Here is a 14,408-nt window from a genome sequence, read left to right as displayed (position 1 = left end):
GGCGCGGAGGATCACGGGACGGCCTCACCTGGCCTCTTGGAGGACTTGCGGAGCCCGAGGCGGCCAACCAAGCGAGGCCCCGCCCCCCCGAGGCCCCGCCCCCTTCTTACCGCCAGAGGCCGCAGTACCCGGATGAGAGCGACGGTTAGGGTACGCAGACGGGGACGGCCTCCAGCTAGTGGTCCGGGACGGTTCTTCGACGCCCCCCGGGCCCTCAGAGCCCGCCTGCTGGCTCCCCTTCCCCAATCCGCGCTTTTTTCCTTCCTCAGAGTCTGCCTCCTTCCCTCCTCCCTAGCTCCAGGCGTCCTCAGGGCTGTTTTTCCCCTTTTGGAACCGGAAGGGCTGCGGAGGACTGGGAAGAGGTGACAAAGGTCTTGTTGCACATCCCACACTAGAACCGGGCTTTCCTTTGCTTAACTTCCAGCCCCTCCAGGGCCATCGAGTGCCCTCAGCTGACGTTAGGACGACCCCCCCCCCCCCGCCTCACCTGGGGGCCTGGATGCTCACCTCTTCTAATTTCTAAAGAAATGAAAGGGCTGCCTACCTAAATCACTTGCCAGCACAATTCAGTGCCCCTACTGCGATACAGATTCTGAACGCAAGCACAAACAGCGCTGGAAATTTCACAGCAGGAGCCTTGATGACCCAGGTGGCCAGTGCAGTCCGCGCTGCAGATCTAGCCCCCCCCCCCCCCCCCCCGGCTTCATCAAACAGCCTCCACCTCCCCACCCCCTCAAGGAGCAGCAGATTCTGAGGCCAGAAGCATCTGCAAAATGCCAGAGAGGAGCTCACATGAGGCTGAGGCCTAACGGGATCAGTTTAACTAGAAGTCTCCCTAGTGAGTTGAGGCAGAGATGGGTGGAGCTAGGTCTAGACCAACGACACTGCTAAACCAGGTCTAACTGAAGAGTGGTTTATACCTCAGATGTCCTCAGCCGGGACTCTGCCTGACTTTGGAGAACTGGATGATCAGGAGGAACATTAATTCGGCTTTGTAATAAGAATAGACATGGGCTCAAGTCCTGTCTCTTACCAGTACAATCTTGGACAACTCGCTAGAGCTTTCAGTCCGTATTCCAGAAGTAAAATAAGGTCACAGGGCTGGCTTGATCCTGGTGTGGTCAGCCAGCAAGGTGGAGATCTTTGTACATTTTCACCCACTAGTGATACCCATGTAAGATATGAAGTTACTCTGTGGGTAACTCTGCTCCTTGATGAGGAAGGTGGGTACTGCTCCCAGGCAGAGAGGCAACCCTGTGCCCCACATGAATTGATCTGTCTTCAGGCCAAGTGTGGGTGTGAACCTTGGTCAGGCCCACGCTGCTCTCCATCCCTAGCCCACGTCCTAGAGTTTGGACTTGGATCAAAGTCTGAGGCAGCTCCCTAGTTCCTAAGGCGCTGGAGGCGTGATTGCGCCAGTTGGCTGCCAGTGCGTTCGTTCGGCAGCTCAAGTCCTCGCTACCCCTGCAGGTGCTGCCGCTGCCTCTACTTGAGACCAGGTAGCACTCAGGAGTGGCCAGTCTGCAGCAGCTCAGAGCAGAAGTGTGAGCTCAGCTTGTTCCAGAACTCCTCTACCATGGTGAGTCCTGTGGGGGGCAGAGTAGAGGGAGGACCCTGGGGATCACCTCTCTGAGCCCCCTGAATTTCCCTGTTCCCCAGCTGAGATGCTGCTGCCTCCTGAGGTTCCGAGGTCTGTATCTCCAGGCTTGATCCCTGTTCCCTTTCCTGCAGGCCACTGGGCCAGGCCAGGAGTGAGGCTGACCCGAGGCACTCTGAAACCCCTGTGGCTAGGATCTCAGTCATGCACTTAGAGCAGAACAACAAGTCACTTACTGTGTAATAAGTCACTTTACTAGTCAAGGAGGGAACCAGGAAGAATGATCTGGTGCCTGTTCTTCTCAGCCCAGAGCGGAGAAGTGGTTCATGGGAGGCTCACAAGGATCCAGGGCTTTGCTTGAAAACTGATCTTGAACAGACCTGGGTTCAGATCTGAGCCGAACCCCACCCCTGTGTCACTACTATGTCACCTCTCTGAGCCTCTCCTCTCCCCCACCCCCATCTGCAATATGGCAGATTAAGACCTGCTACCACGTTGCTGTGTGGTGTGGATTCTAGGCCAGAATCCCAGTGGCCTCACATAGTACCTCCCTTCTCTTGCTTTTCCTTCCCCTGGGGTTACTGAGAAACAGGAAAGGCTCCAGTGCAGGGATGATTGGCAGTCTCTTGAAGGGTGGTGGGGCTGGAGGCTAGGCTTGGAGTTGATGCCAATACACAGCTTCACTGTGTGCAGTGATCCCTCTGTCCCCACGCTGTGCCTTTCTCGGGACGAGCCCTCTGGCACCCTGTGTCTGCTGCAGCACCTTAGGAGAGCAGCCTGTGGCTGAGGTGACCCAGGCAGCTCTAGGGCACTTGCTGGCTGTGTGACTTTGAGCACAGTCGTCTGTTGTGCTAACCTTCCCTCCAAAAGGTTTTTGGAAAATTAAATTAAAACAGGTTCATAAGTACTGAAATAGCCTGGCTCTTAATGCTTAAGAAATGGAGCCTATCCTTATTCTGCTTGCTGCCTATTAGCCTGGACTATCCCCCCCCCCCCCATCCTTCAGCAAGTGTTAAGGCCTTGGCCCTTGTTAAATGGAGGAAAGCCTGGCAGGGAGACATCAATGCTGCCTTTTGCATAAAGGTTCCTACTGGGTATGGCAGGTTCAGAAAGGAAGCAGGAAGTGCACTTTGCTGGGACCACTAGGTGGCGCCGGCAGCCTCCTCAGGGTCCACTTTGAGTCTCCTGAGGACAAAGGCCGGGTGCTGCATTCCAGGCCTGTCACAACTGTTTAGCTAGCTCCAGCTTTTCAAAGCTTGTTCACAAAAGGGACACGACACTGATACAAAGCTCTACTTTAGTAAACTGCTGTTCAGAGGAAGAGTGGAGCCCAGCACCGACCTTTCTTCCCTGAGTCCCGGTGACTAGGGAGCCTGTGCTCTCCGCTACTCTAGCCCCGTAGCTCCCTGCTGGCTGCACCCCTGTAAAGACTCAGCTGAACCCCCAGCCCCCCTCCTGAGTATGTCCTAGTTTATCACGGTGTAACTGCCCCGCAGGAAGGAAGGCTTTCTAAAGAGAGACATTTGCACCCCCTTCAACTATTAGCTAACAGACTGTTAAAACAATGCCCCCTCCCAAGAAACTGGAGCTGTCCCAGGAAACTCATCTGGGCGAAGGTAAAAACAGAAGCCCTGGTGCTAGTCAGGAGAAACTGCCAGGAAGAGATTGCACACAGTTCTCACAATGTTTCAGACCACCTTGCAAGAAAACCTAGAGCAGAGAGCCATGGGTCAGTGATGGGCAGAACCACCCCTTGACTAGGAATGATCAGGCTTTTTGTTTAAGGGTTGTTTTGCTGCTGCTGTTGCTGCTGCTGCTGCTGCTGTTGTTCATGTTTTTTTTTTTTTTTGGGGGGGGGGTGTTTGTTTTTGTTAGTTTTTCAAGACAGGGTTTCTGTTAGCCGTGGCTGTCCTGGAACTTGCTCTGTAGACCAGGCTGGCCTCGAGATCCACCTGCCTCTGCCTCCTGAGTTCTGGGATTAAAGATGTGCGCCACCACCATCAGTCAGTCTTGTTTCAGTTTTTATGTGTCTCAAACTTGGTATGTAGCTAATGCTAACCTTGAACTCCCAACCCTCCAGCCTCTACCTCTCAAGTGCTGGGATTACAGGCCTGTGCTACCACACCCAGCTAGATCTGCTAGAGTATTCCTACCCCTTGCTCTCTATTTAAATCCAAACCTCCTGTCGGTACCCTGACTTGGAGAGGGGAGTCACTGGACCTCGTTATTTGCTCCTCTTCCCAGTGAGCACACATGAATCAGTCTCCGTTCTCTGCTCCTTACTGTTGTTTCTTTAGTTGGCACATCGAGGATCTGCAGCTGAGTCTAGTTTGTTAGGGCAGCAGAGCTGAGGCTTTGACCCTAACAACTCCTCTTCACAAGATTGCTCCTGTGGTTTATGATCCCTCCCTGCCTACCTCTTCCTGCGGCCCCATGGTACTTGGGTCACTCTGATGCTCCGTGGAGCCACTGTACAATCACACACCTCCATGTCTTGGCTTATGCTTCCTTCTGCCTATAATAGCCCCCCTCTTCCCAGTGCCTACATACCTCCTATACATACCTCCTACTTATTCTTCATAAAGACATCCTGGGTCCCTTCAGGAGATTGAGGTCCCTTTCTTCTGTGCTACCATGCATGTGTGTGCCTCTCTCACATAGCATGTAAAAATGATATTCATGTTCCCATTCTACTCTGTGAATATGCAGGGCCCAGCCCTAGGCACTGCCACCCTGCATGAGAAGTCCAGCTGGAGCACATGAAGCCCAGTTGTCTCATCAGATGGGTGTGGGGCCTGCCCAGGCCTGTCCCCCATCACAGGAACCTCAGCCTAAGACTCCTCTGACAGAAACAGACAGGGCCCCAGTTTCATTGTTTTTTTTTTCCCTAGTGAGGACACCAACTCCCCCAGCTTTACATCAAAACTGTTTTTCAGGACAGACAGAAACCATGGTGCAAAAGGCTTATGAGTTAAGCACTGAATAAAGAGTTGAAAATTGAGAAGTCACAGGCATATATACCCACCTGGCAATGAAACAATTCAAGGCACACTGTGACCTCCAAATTCCTAAGCGGCTTCTGTAATTTCTTTCCCCTTCCATGAGATTCCTGGAGAAATTTGGCAAAGTAGTGTTGCTGGACAGGATGGGGGTCCCTGCTGACCACACTCTGAACCTCCTCTTCCTCCTCCTCCCTAGACCTCCAAGAAGCTGGTGAACTCAGTGGAAGAGTGTGCTAATGAGGCCCTTGCTGGGGTAGTGGCCTGTAACCCTAACCTGCAGCTCCTCCAAGGGTACCGTGTGGCCCTGCGTTCTGACCTGGACAGCCTCAAAGGCCGGGTGGCACTTCTTTCAGGTGGAGGCTCAGGCCATGAGCCTGCCCATGTCGGTGAGCATCTTGTGTCAATTGTGAGGGGTATTGGCCAGAGCAGAGGAGGGATCTTGGGAGATCCTCAGTGCTAGTATGAGGTACCAGACAGATAATGCTGATGCCAGAGTTAGGAATGGACCCAGTCTCCATCCTCCCACACCCAGCTGCCCCAAGGTCAGTCACAGCCTGTGAATTCACACAGTATATGAATTCTTGCAGCTCTAGAAATGTAGGGTTGAGCCAGATAATCTCTGAGGCTCTCCCAGCCTCAAGAGTTGGCGATTATAAAAGTCTTCCTTGCCCTTTTTTCCAGTCCCACTGACCCAGCGCCTCCATGACACTTTCCTGACTCTGCCAGCCCAAAGCAGGACCCGTCTCCTGCATCCCCGCCATGCCTTCCCCACACTTGAAGCATCCTAGCTGGTTTCCTGTTTGATGCCAGGGATGTGAGCCCTCGTTAGGAGCCCTACAGCAGGGTCAGACCTTGTGTCATTTGTATCTTTCCTGTCCACCTCAGTATTCCATTTATTCATTCTGCACATGTTAGCGAGCCTGCTATACACCTGGCCTGTACAGAGCACACTGTGAATCAGGCAAGATCCTGCCCAGGGGAACTTTCATGCCCCACTCCAGGAAGATAGATGTAAGAGAACTTCAGAGAGCCTCGGGGGATATAACAAACATTAGAATGTACAGTGAATAAACATTAGAAGGTACTTGTTGCTCTTACAGTAGAAGACCTGGTTCAGTTCCCAGCACCCACATAGCCCCTCACAACCATCTGTAACCAGTTTCAGGGGATCCACTGACCTCCGTGGGCACCAGGCACACACATGGTGCCATAGTGCACATACATACATACTTGCAAAACACTCAGTTAATCCTTTTTCCAAAGCTTTATGTACAAAGAACAGGAGGAAGACCAAAAAAATGGTAGGAGGGGACCGAGTTCTGAATCAGGGGTAGAAGTCAGGGGAAGTCCCTCCAAGATGACTCCTATGGAGGGTTAGCCATAGCACAAGCACACAGTAGGGTTGCCCAAACATGGAGCTCAGGATGTGGGAAGCCCCAGGGATAACAGGTACATAGACTCAACCCAGCATCCTCCCTTCTCTCCATCTCCAGGTTATATCGGGAAGGGGATGCTGACAGGGGTCATTGCAGGATCCGTGTTCGCTTCTCCAGCTGTGGGCAGCATCCTGGCAGCCATTAGAGCTGTGGCCCAGGCAGGCACAGGTCAGGCTTGCATATGGGAGAAAACGCTGTGGGTGGGCACTTTGGGGGTGGGTGAGGGCAAGGCTAACAATACCACACTACTGCTCCTGCAGCGGGCACCCTCCTCATCGTGAAGAACTACACTGGAGATCGACTCAACTTTGGAGTTGCTATGGAGCAGGCCAAGGCCGAGGGCATCCCTGTGGAGATGGTGGTAATTGGAGATGACAGTGCCTTCACTGTCCTGAAGAAGGCAGGCCGGCGTGGCCTGTGTGGCACAGTGCTTATCCACAAGGTTAGCCTCCCCGACCTGGGACCCTGAGGCACCAGCCATTTCTTTACCCTGCTCTACCAAGTCCCCACCATTGCTTCAGCCATTAAGCCCAGAATGCAGGCCCAGTTCCCTTTCCTCCCCTCCCCACACCTAGTCAGTTGCCCCTCCCTAGCACGTCTCCCAGTGCTGCATAGGTCCTCCTCATAGCCTGCCCTAACTACCTTCACTGTGTGCCATGGCTCTTAGTCTTACAACTGTACTCACCTTTTCACTGGGCTTCCTATTTGCTTCCTGCATTCCTGCCTTGCCAGTCTGTTGCCCACATTATCTCCAGGTGTCATTTTTTTTTTTTTTGGTTTTTCGAGACAGGGTTTCTCTGTGTAGCTTTGCACCTTTCCTGGAGCTCACTCAGTAGACCAGGCTGGCCTCGAACTCACAGAGATCCTCCTGGCTCTGCCTCCCAAGTGCTGGGATTAAAAGCGTGCACCACCACCGCCTGGCCAGGGGTGTCTTTAAAATGCATATTCATCAGCACTCAGAAGGCTAAAACTGAGGCTAGCTTAGACAACAAAGTGAGACCCTGTGTCAAAACAACAACAACAAAAATGTGTATATGCCCAATTTTCATCTCACTGAAAGCATCTTAGGTTCCCATAGTCAGCTCAAGCCCCTTGGTTGGGGGTGCCCACCACACTCTTTTTATTTATTTGAGGGCCAGAGAGATGGCCCCGCAGTTAAGAGCACTGGCTGATGGGTTCCTTTCACTCACATGGTAGGTCACAAGTGTCATAACTCCAGCTCCGGGGAAGGCCAGAAGAGGGTGTTGGATCCCCTGGAACTGGAGTTTCAGACAATTGTGATGCCATGTGGGTGCTGGGAACCAAACCTGGATCCTCTGCAAGAGCCCCAAGTGCTCTAACCACTGAGCTGCCTCCCCAGCCACTCCACCACCACACTCCTGCCCCACCTCATGGCTTCCTTGCCCAGCACCCCTTCTTTCCCCTTATGCTCCGTAAACATCAGGTCCCTCCCTGTATCTGTTGGGCTGGAGCTCACCTTTGTGGCTTATGTATGCTATAGCTGTCCCTGCAGAATCCTCTCTCTGGTCAACCCTCTGTGGCCTGGCTCACTCCTGGAGACCGAAGGTGCTCCCTGTGGCTCTCGCCCTCATCTCCTCAGCACCCTGAGCCACCTTCCTCGGGGCTCTCAGCCTCCTGATGCATGTGCCATCGTGCAGTCATTTTCAGTGTGCGCCTCTGCTTGTCTTCTTCAGACTCTGAGTTCCTTGAAAGAAAAACTGTGATTCAGTCTCCCTTTTTTCTTTCCAGCTCAGTAGATTCTTGGTGAAAACTGAGTAGGAGGGTGGATGAATCGAGCTAAAGTGTGCTATGGAAGAAAGAGATCTAAGAATCAGGACACAGCAACAGGCTGTGTGACATTGAACAAATCACCCTTCTCTAGGTTCATTTCTCTCTTTTTAAAGTCCGTTCCAGTTCCACGAGACTGGAGTGGGGAGGGAGGGAGGAAAAGAGGGAGGGAGAGAGAGAGAGAGAGAGAGAGAGAGAGAGAGAGAGAGAGAGAGAGAGAGAGAGAGATGTGTGTGTGTGTGTGTGTGTGTGTGTGTGTGTGTGTGTGTGTGTTGCTGGGAATGGGCTTTATGCATGCCAGGCCAGCTTTCTGCCATGGATCCACACCCTCATCCCCAAACAGAAACTCTTGAAGACTCCCAGCAGGTATGTTGTAAATAAGGAGAGGACATTCTTCTGCCCTAAATTTGATGGACCACATTTAGTGTAGAGATGCTGAGATCCTCCCTCCCAACAAGAAAGTTCTTCCCAGCCTTTCCTCTTCTCCCAGTGACCCAGTGACTCCTCCACCCACCATCCTCTCTCTCTTTCTCTCTGGGTGGCAACAGGTGGCAGGTGCTCTGGCTGAGGAAGGTGTGGGACTGGAGGAGATCGCAAAGCGGGTGAACGAGGTCGCCAAGGCCATGGGTGAGTGCCAGCCCCAAGGATGGGAGGATGTGGCAGACCTGGGGATTCAGAGCAGGCTCCTACCAGTTACACCAAAAGCCTTTCCATGTTTCCCTGGGGGCTGGGGGAAGGTCCCCTGAGGGAGGCCCTGGAGCCTGGAAGCTGTGGGTACCAGAGTTTGGACTCTCTTCTTCATCACTGAAATGAAGAGTTGGGCAGCCTGCTCCGAGAAGAGGATGCCATAGCCAGGGCTTCCACAGCATTGCTGCTGCCATCCTGGCCCCTCTGCCAACAGCTGAACCAGCATCTCTTTCCTGCTCCCTTGTTCCTAGGTACCCTGGGGGTGAGCTTGTCCTCCTGTAGCGTCCCTGGCTCCAAACCCACCTTTGAGCTCGCAGCTGATGAAATAGAAGTCGGCCTGGGTAAGCCTGTGGCCACCATGCCCCTGCCATTCCTGTTCTTGGCCTGGAGCTTTGCCCACCTCTAAGGTCCTGGAGTTGTCTACCTGGGCCTCCCTGCTTACTTGATGTCCCCCAAGTGGTCTTTGGATTCATAGGTGGGCACTTGAGGCACAGCCTATACCAACCTGCCTGACTTCTATCCACTCTGCCATCTGTGCCCATGCTCTGGACACACAGAACACCATGTTTCTCCTACCTTAGAACGCCATGTTTCTCCTACCTCGCTTTTACCCACATCATCCCATGTACTCCTGCTCAAGCCCCAATGTATAGCCCTTTTGGTCCAAAGGCTATCTTGTCTGTGACTGACATGTTCCACCTCTCCCCGTGTGTTTCTAACACAATAGGCATTAGTGTCCTATGGCCTCTGTGACTTCCCAGCTAGCTCTACTGCCACACCACATGCTGCCCTGTTTTTCATTATTCTTTCCTGTTCTACCCACTATCCACATTCATTGTGTCTAGCCTTGTGCTGAACACTTTGTGTTCATTTGTGTCATTGCTAAAAGCATGGTAAGAGAATCAGCAGGCTGTGAGCCAGCCAGTAATGACCACATCTCTCCACAGGAATCCATGGGGAAGCTGGTGTTCATCGGGTAAAGGTAAATAGACTCCTTGCTCAGCCCACCCCAACCCTGAGGCGTCCTAGAAACAGCTCACTCCTGCTTCTTCTAACAGATGGCACCTGCTGATAAGATTGTCACTCTCATGCTTGACCACATGACAAACACCTCCAATGTATCCCATGTGCCTGTACAGTCAGGTGAATAGCCTGTAGTCCCCAGTCTCCAAGACCTTCCTGCTCCTCTGCATAGAGACACCAAAAGTCTCACTGAAGGTGTCATAATCTATCCACAGGCTCTTCAGTGATGCTGATAGTCAACAATCTGGGTGGCCTGTCTTTCCTGGAACTGGGCATCATAGCTGATGCTGCTGTACGCTTGCTGGGTGAGCCCACACTACAAGAGGACCCTTAGCTCTTTGGGTTTTTTGTTTTGTTTTGTTTTTTTGAAACAATGTCTCACTATATAGTCCTGGCTGGCCTGAACTCACTATGTAGACCAGACTGGCCTTGAACTCACAGATACCCTCCTGCCTCTGTCTCCACGCCTGGCTCCCTTAACCCTTTGAACCTAGTTTGTACCTAGGCATAAGAAAAGCAACTGAGGCAGTGTCCTGTCATGGCCCAGAACATCAGCTGAGCAGTTACAAGCTTGAGTTAAATTGTTACTGTTACCACTAAACTGCTGGGGTCCTGAGTCTGGGAGTAATAATAGCAGTGCCTGCCTTGTAAGGTGGTTATGAGAAGTGCATGAGATTATATGTAAGACACCTGGTGCCTGCTAAGAACTCAGTAAATGACAACTGTTACTCATCAGTCCCTCAGGAGGGGATACATGTGGTAATGGGCTGTCACTGAGGGATGCTCTGAGGAAATTGGGTCATTTCCCTACTCATCACAGGCCTCAACCTGCAAGGTCCTTGTTTTGCTGTTTGGTTTCTTTTTAAGATGCTCTGTGGTAGTTCTCTTGCCCACTCACAGGCTTCTGTGCTTGGCATTGCAGAGGGCCGTGGGGTGAAGATTGCCCGTGCCATGGTGGGTACCTTCATGTCAGCACTAGAGATGCCTGGTGTTTCCCTTACCCTGCTGCTTGTGGATGAACCCCTGCTGAAGCTGATAGGTAAGAGAGACCTGGAGCCTAAAGGCATTGCTAGAAGGAACCATCATCCATCCACAGGCTCATAGCACTAGGGCTGATGGTGACAGTGTGGCTCCAGACCTGTGAAGAGGCTCTTTCTAGCTTTTTGGCCTTCAGCTCTCACTCAGCTATGGAAAGTTGATATTAATGTCTTCCTCACATCTGCCTTACCCTCTCCCCAGAGAATGCCCCCCACTCGGTATGCAGTAGACAGTGTATTCTTATTGTGGACCGCCTTCTTGTAGACAGCTTAGGGAACCAGTCTTCGGGGTCAGGTGGGGAGTCCAGACCCTACTTGATCTTGTCTGAAAAAGTTGTGTGGCTGCCTCTAGATGCTGAAACTACTGCAGCAGCCTGGCCTCATGTGGCCAAGGTCCCTGTGACTGGGCGGAAGCGGATCCGAGCAGCTCCCACAGAGCCTCCAGAGGCCCCTCACACCACTGCAGGAGAAGGTACTGGGCCCTACTGATGGAGAGGGGCAAGAGTCCTTGGTGGTCAGGACTTTGGCTTGAGCACCAAAGGGTACATGGTGGTACATGGTGGTCCAGGGACCTGGGCACCTGTATCTCCCACCCTGGTCAAGTTTGGCTGTGAGAAGGTCCAGCAAGGCCTCTGCATGCTGTCCTCCCTTTCTAGGTGCAGCATCCAAGCAGATGAAGCTCGTGCTGGAGCGGATATGCACCACCCTGCTCGGATTGGAGGAGCACCTGAATGCTTTGGACAGGGCTGCTGGTGACGGGGATTGTGGCGTTACTCATAGCCGTGCTGCCAAAGGTTGGCCTCTGTGGGGTGCTCAGGGCCTATAGCATACTAGTTCTTAGATTTGAGATTCCATGAAACAGTTTCCAGAACGTTTAGGAGCTTTCATGGAGTTGCTGCCTTTGTTCATCAGGTGAGGCCATTTGGCACACACTCAGCATGTTTTCCCAAAAGAAAGGAGTTTCCCACACTACAAATGGGAGAGCAATCACAGGAAGAAAGTCCATTCTGCTGCCCTTAGCACTCTCAGATGTCCACATCACCAGAAAGCCCTGTAGTTCAGCCATTCAAGAAAGATGTATTCAGCTGGGCAGTGGTGGTGCAGGCCTTTAATCCCAGCACTTGATAGGCAGAGGCAGGGGGATCTCTGTGAGTTCCAGGCCAGCCTGATATACAGAGTGAGTTCCAGGACAGCCAGGGCTACACAGAGAAAGCCAGTCTCAAAAAACCAACAGATAGGTAGATAGGTAGATAGATAGATAGATAGATAGATAGATAGATAGATAGATAGATAGATAGATAGATAGATAGATAATGGATAGATAGATAGATAGATAGATAGATAGATAGATAGATAGATAGATAGACAGACAGAGATAGGTAGGTTGGTGAGTTGGTCAGTCATTCGGTCAATCAATCAATAGATGGATTCAGCATCTACTTCAAGCCAAGCACCACTCCTGTCTCCATGGTTACAAAAATGCACAGTCAGGCAATGGTGGCTCATGAGGATTTCCAGGCTAACCTAGGATAATGGGAAAGAGAAGAGAAAAAAGAAAAGCAGAAAGCACATCTCTCAGTAAATAAGACCAATCAGGAAAACACTAGCAGAGGCCAGGGAGAGAAAAGGAAGTGGATAGCATCTCTGAAGGGCCACCTGTCTCTCTCTCTACTTGCAGCCATCCAGGGCTGGCTAAAGGAGGACCCAGCTCTAGCCAACCCTGCCCAGGTACTCTCCAAAGTGTCTGTTCTGCTGCTGGAGAAGATGGGAGGCTCATCTGGGGCGGTGAGTAGAAGCCGGCCCTAGACGGACAGACTGATGGGGAAGGATGCAGGTTTGGCTGGGTGCTGGCCAGCTCCGTGTACTCAGCATTCTGGTCCTCCTCAGCTCTATGGCCTGTTCCTGACTGCAGCTGCCCAGCCTCTCAAAGCCAAGACTGACCTTTCAGCCTGGTCTGCTGCCATGGATGCCGGCCTGGAGGCCATGCAGAGGTGAGCAAGGGCCCCGTGTCTTAACACCGGGGTGTGCTGGAGAGGTGGCTGGTAGATGCTCCCTGCTCCCAGCCAGGCCCTGTCCTCACACCTTGCTCATTCTTTCAGGTATGGAAAGGCTGCACCAGGAGACCGGACAATGGTGTGTACTCAGGGTGTAGCTCCCCTTGCCCCTTTTGAGCCCACACACCCTATAGCTATCCTCAGTGGCCGGACTTCTTCTCAACCCCCCTCTCTCTGACCTTGTCCAGCTGGATTCTCTGTGGGCAGCAGGACAGGAGTTCCAAGCCTGGAAGAGCCCAGGAACAAGTCTCCTCCCAGTCCTGACTAAAGCAGTCAAGGTGAGTGAGGCTCGACTAGACATTCAAGGAAGCACCAAGCTTCAACTTCTAGATGGCTTTAGGCAAGTTCATGGCTTTTCCCACCTTCATGTCCACCTGTGTAAATTAGGAATGAACTCCTAACTCAAAGTGTTTTATGGCTAGGGAGATACATTGAGCCTAGCCTAGTACCTGGGCTGAGGCTCAGCAAATAGGGAGCCTTTGCTAGAAGTAGAGAAGAGGTGACCTTTCCACTGAGGGATGGATGTACAGAGATTGCTGACAGAACAGGACAAGGGTCCGATTTTCAGGACCCAGTGGGAAGGGAAAGGCCTGGTGTCATGTACTTAAGCCTACTCCCACACTTCCTCAGAGTGCTGAAGCTGCAGCCGAGGCCACCAAGAACATGGAAGCCGGTGCTGGAAGAGCTAGTTACATCAGCTCTGCACGACTAGATCAGCCGGACCCTGGAGCGGTGGCAGTGGCCGCCGTCTTCCGTGCCATCCTGGAGGTCTTACAGATACAGAAAGCATGACTGCCTCTTCTCCTCAGCTCCTCCCCGTTCCTTACTTCCTCTTGCCTTCCCCCTCGCTCACCCTAGCATCCATCCTCTGCATGGAGCAGGACATCCTCCACCGCACCTCCAGACCTGTTCCATGAACATAAACAAGTGTCTGGCTGGCTGATCCCGTGCTCTGCCAGCAAGCACCGACCGCCCTTTCCCTCCTCAGGGAAGAGGAGTCCCTCAGGTCATGTTCACCCACCCCAGCCAGCTCTGAATGTCAGTGATAAGGCTTTTCCTGAGTACAACACAGCCTCGAACTGGGTGTACCCATTTGGTTTCAAGACTTCAGGCCTCTTCCTCTGGAAGGCCTCTTCCTCTGGAAGGCCTCTTCCTCTGGAAGGCCTCCTATACCCAGTGTATGAAAGAAAGCTAATAAAACCCATGGAAGCCACAAGCTGCTGCCTCATCTTTGGGACTTCAGCCCTGGTTACCGTGACCATGACCCTTCTCTTGGCAGGCACTTTATCGCCTGTGCTCCAGACGAGTTCTCAGCTGGGCTGGTTCCGTGGGTGGGGACTTCCCTTCCCGGTCTAGCACACACCATACCAGTGCACAAGAGATCGGCACGAAGGCTCTTCTCTGCACCAGATCAGCTATCCATTCTTCAGAAATTACATGGGCGTTGGGTCCCCAGAAGAAACGTACTTGCTGTGTTTTGAGGCTCTGGGATAGTTCAGAAGCCGCAGTCATACCAGCCCCAAGGTCTCTCTAGGGCAGTGGTTCTCAACCTTTTTTTAAAAAAAGATTTATTTATTATGTATACAGGAGAGGGTGCCAGCTCTCATTACAGATGGTTGTGAGCCACCATGTGGGTGCTGGGAATTGAACTCAGGACCTCGGGAAGAGCAGTCGGTGCTCTTAACCTCTGAGCCATCTCTCCAGCCCCCGGTTTTCAACCTTCTCAATGCTGTGACCCTTTCATGTAGTTCCTCATGTTGTGGTGACCCCAACCATAAAATTAT

General features: G+C 52.3%; 1 protein-coding gene across 5 annotated transcripts; it reads left to right on the top strand.

Annotated features, from left to right (window-relative positions):
- Positions 1 to 26: 26 nt before the first annotated feature.
- Tkfc (triokinase and FMN cyclase) lies at positions 27 to 13,840 on the top strand. Of its 5 annotated transcripts, none has more exons than XM_042260796.2 (18): positions 27 to 150; positions 1,471 to 1,579; positions 4,796 to 4,985; positions 6,093 to 6,203; positions 6,296 to 6,477; positions 8,372 to 8,450; positions 8,762 to 8,851; positions 9,458 to 9,492; positions 9,569 to 9,653; positions 9,749 to 9,838; positions 10,456 to 10,572; positions 10,923 to 11,042; positions 11,227 to 11,364; positions 12,249 to 12,355; positions 12,458 to 12,561; positions 12,670 to 12,703; positions 12,813 to 12,902; positions 13,255 to 13,840. In XM_042260796.2, exons 2-18 carry the CDS (start codon positions 1,577 to 1,579, stop codon positions 13,414 to 13,416), a joined length of 1,737 nt encoding a protein of 578 aa, XP_042116730.1. In that variant the 5' UTR covers positions 27 to 150; positions 1,471 to 1,576; the 3' UTR covers positions 13,417 to 13,840. The 5 variants fall into 5 exon arrangements, with proteins under 5 accessions (XP_042116730.1, XP_042116739.1, XP_006993907.2 ...); XM_042260805.2 differs by having other exon boundaries at positions 122 to 649; XM_006993845.4 differs by having other exon boundaries at positions 127 to 362.
- Positions 13,841 to 14,408: the final 568 nt, after the last annotated feature.

Source organism: Peromyscus maniculatus, chromosome 1 (genome assembly GCF_049852395.1).
Source record: "Peromyscus maniculatus bairdii isolate BWxNUB_F1_BW_parent chromosome 1, HU_Pman_BW_mat_3.1, whole genome shotgun sequence".
Classification (NCBI taxonomy): domain Eukaryota; kingdom Metazoa; phylum Chordata; class Mammalia; order Rodentia; family Cricetidae; genus Peromyscus; species Peromyscus maniculatus.
The sequence above is the reverse complement of the archived record's forward strand: the minus strand, read 5'-3'. Positions and strand labels throughout refer to the sequence as shown.

Excerpts from the sequence above, each read along its gene's own strand:
- Tkfc (XM_006993845.4), top strand. The coding sequence starts at position 133 with ATGAGAGCGACGGTTAGGGTACGCAGACGGGGACGGCCTCCAGCTAGT. Across the intron at positions 1,580-4,795 it reads TCCAGAACTCCTCTACCATG|ACCTCCAAGAAGCTGGTGAA; the intron begins GTGAGTCCTGTG and ends CCTCCTCCCTAG. Across the intron at positions 9,493-9,568 it reads CTGGTGTTCATCGGGTAAAG|ATGGCACCTGCTGATAAGAT; the intron begins GTAAATAGACTC and ends TTCTTCTAACAG.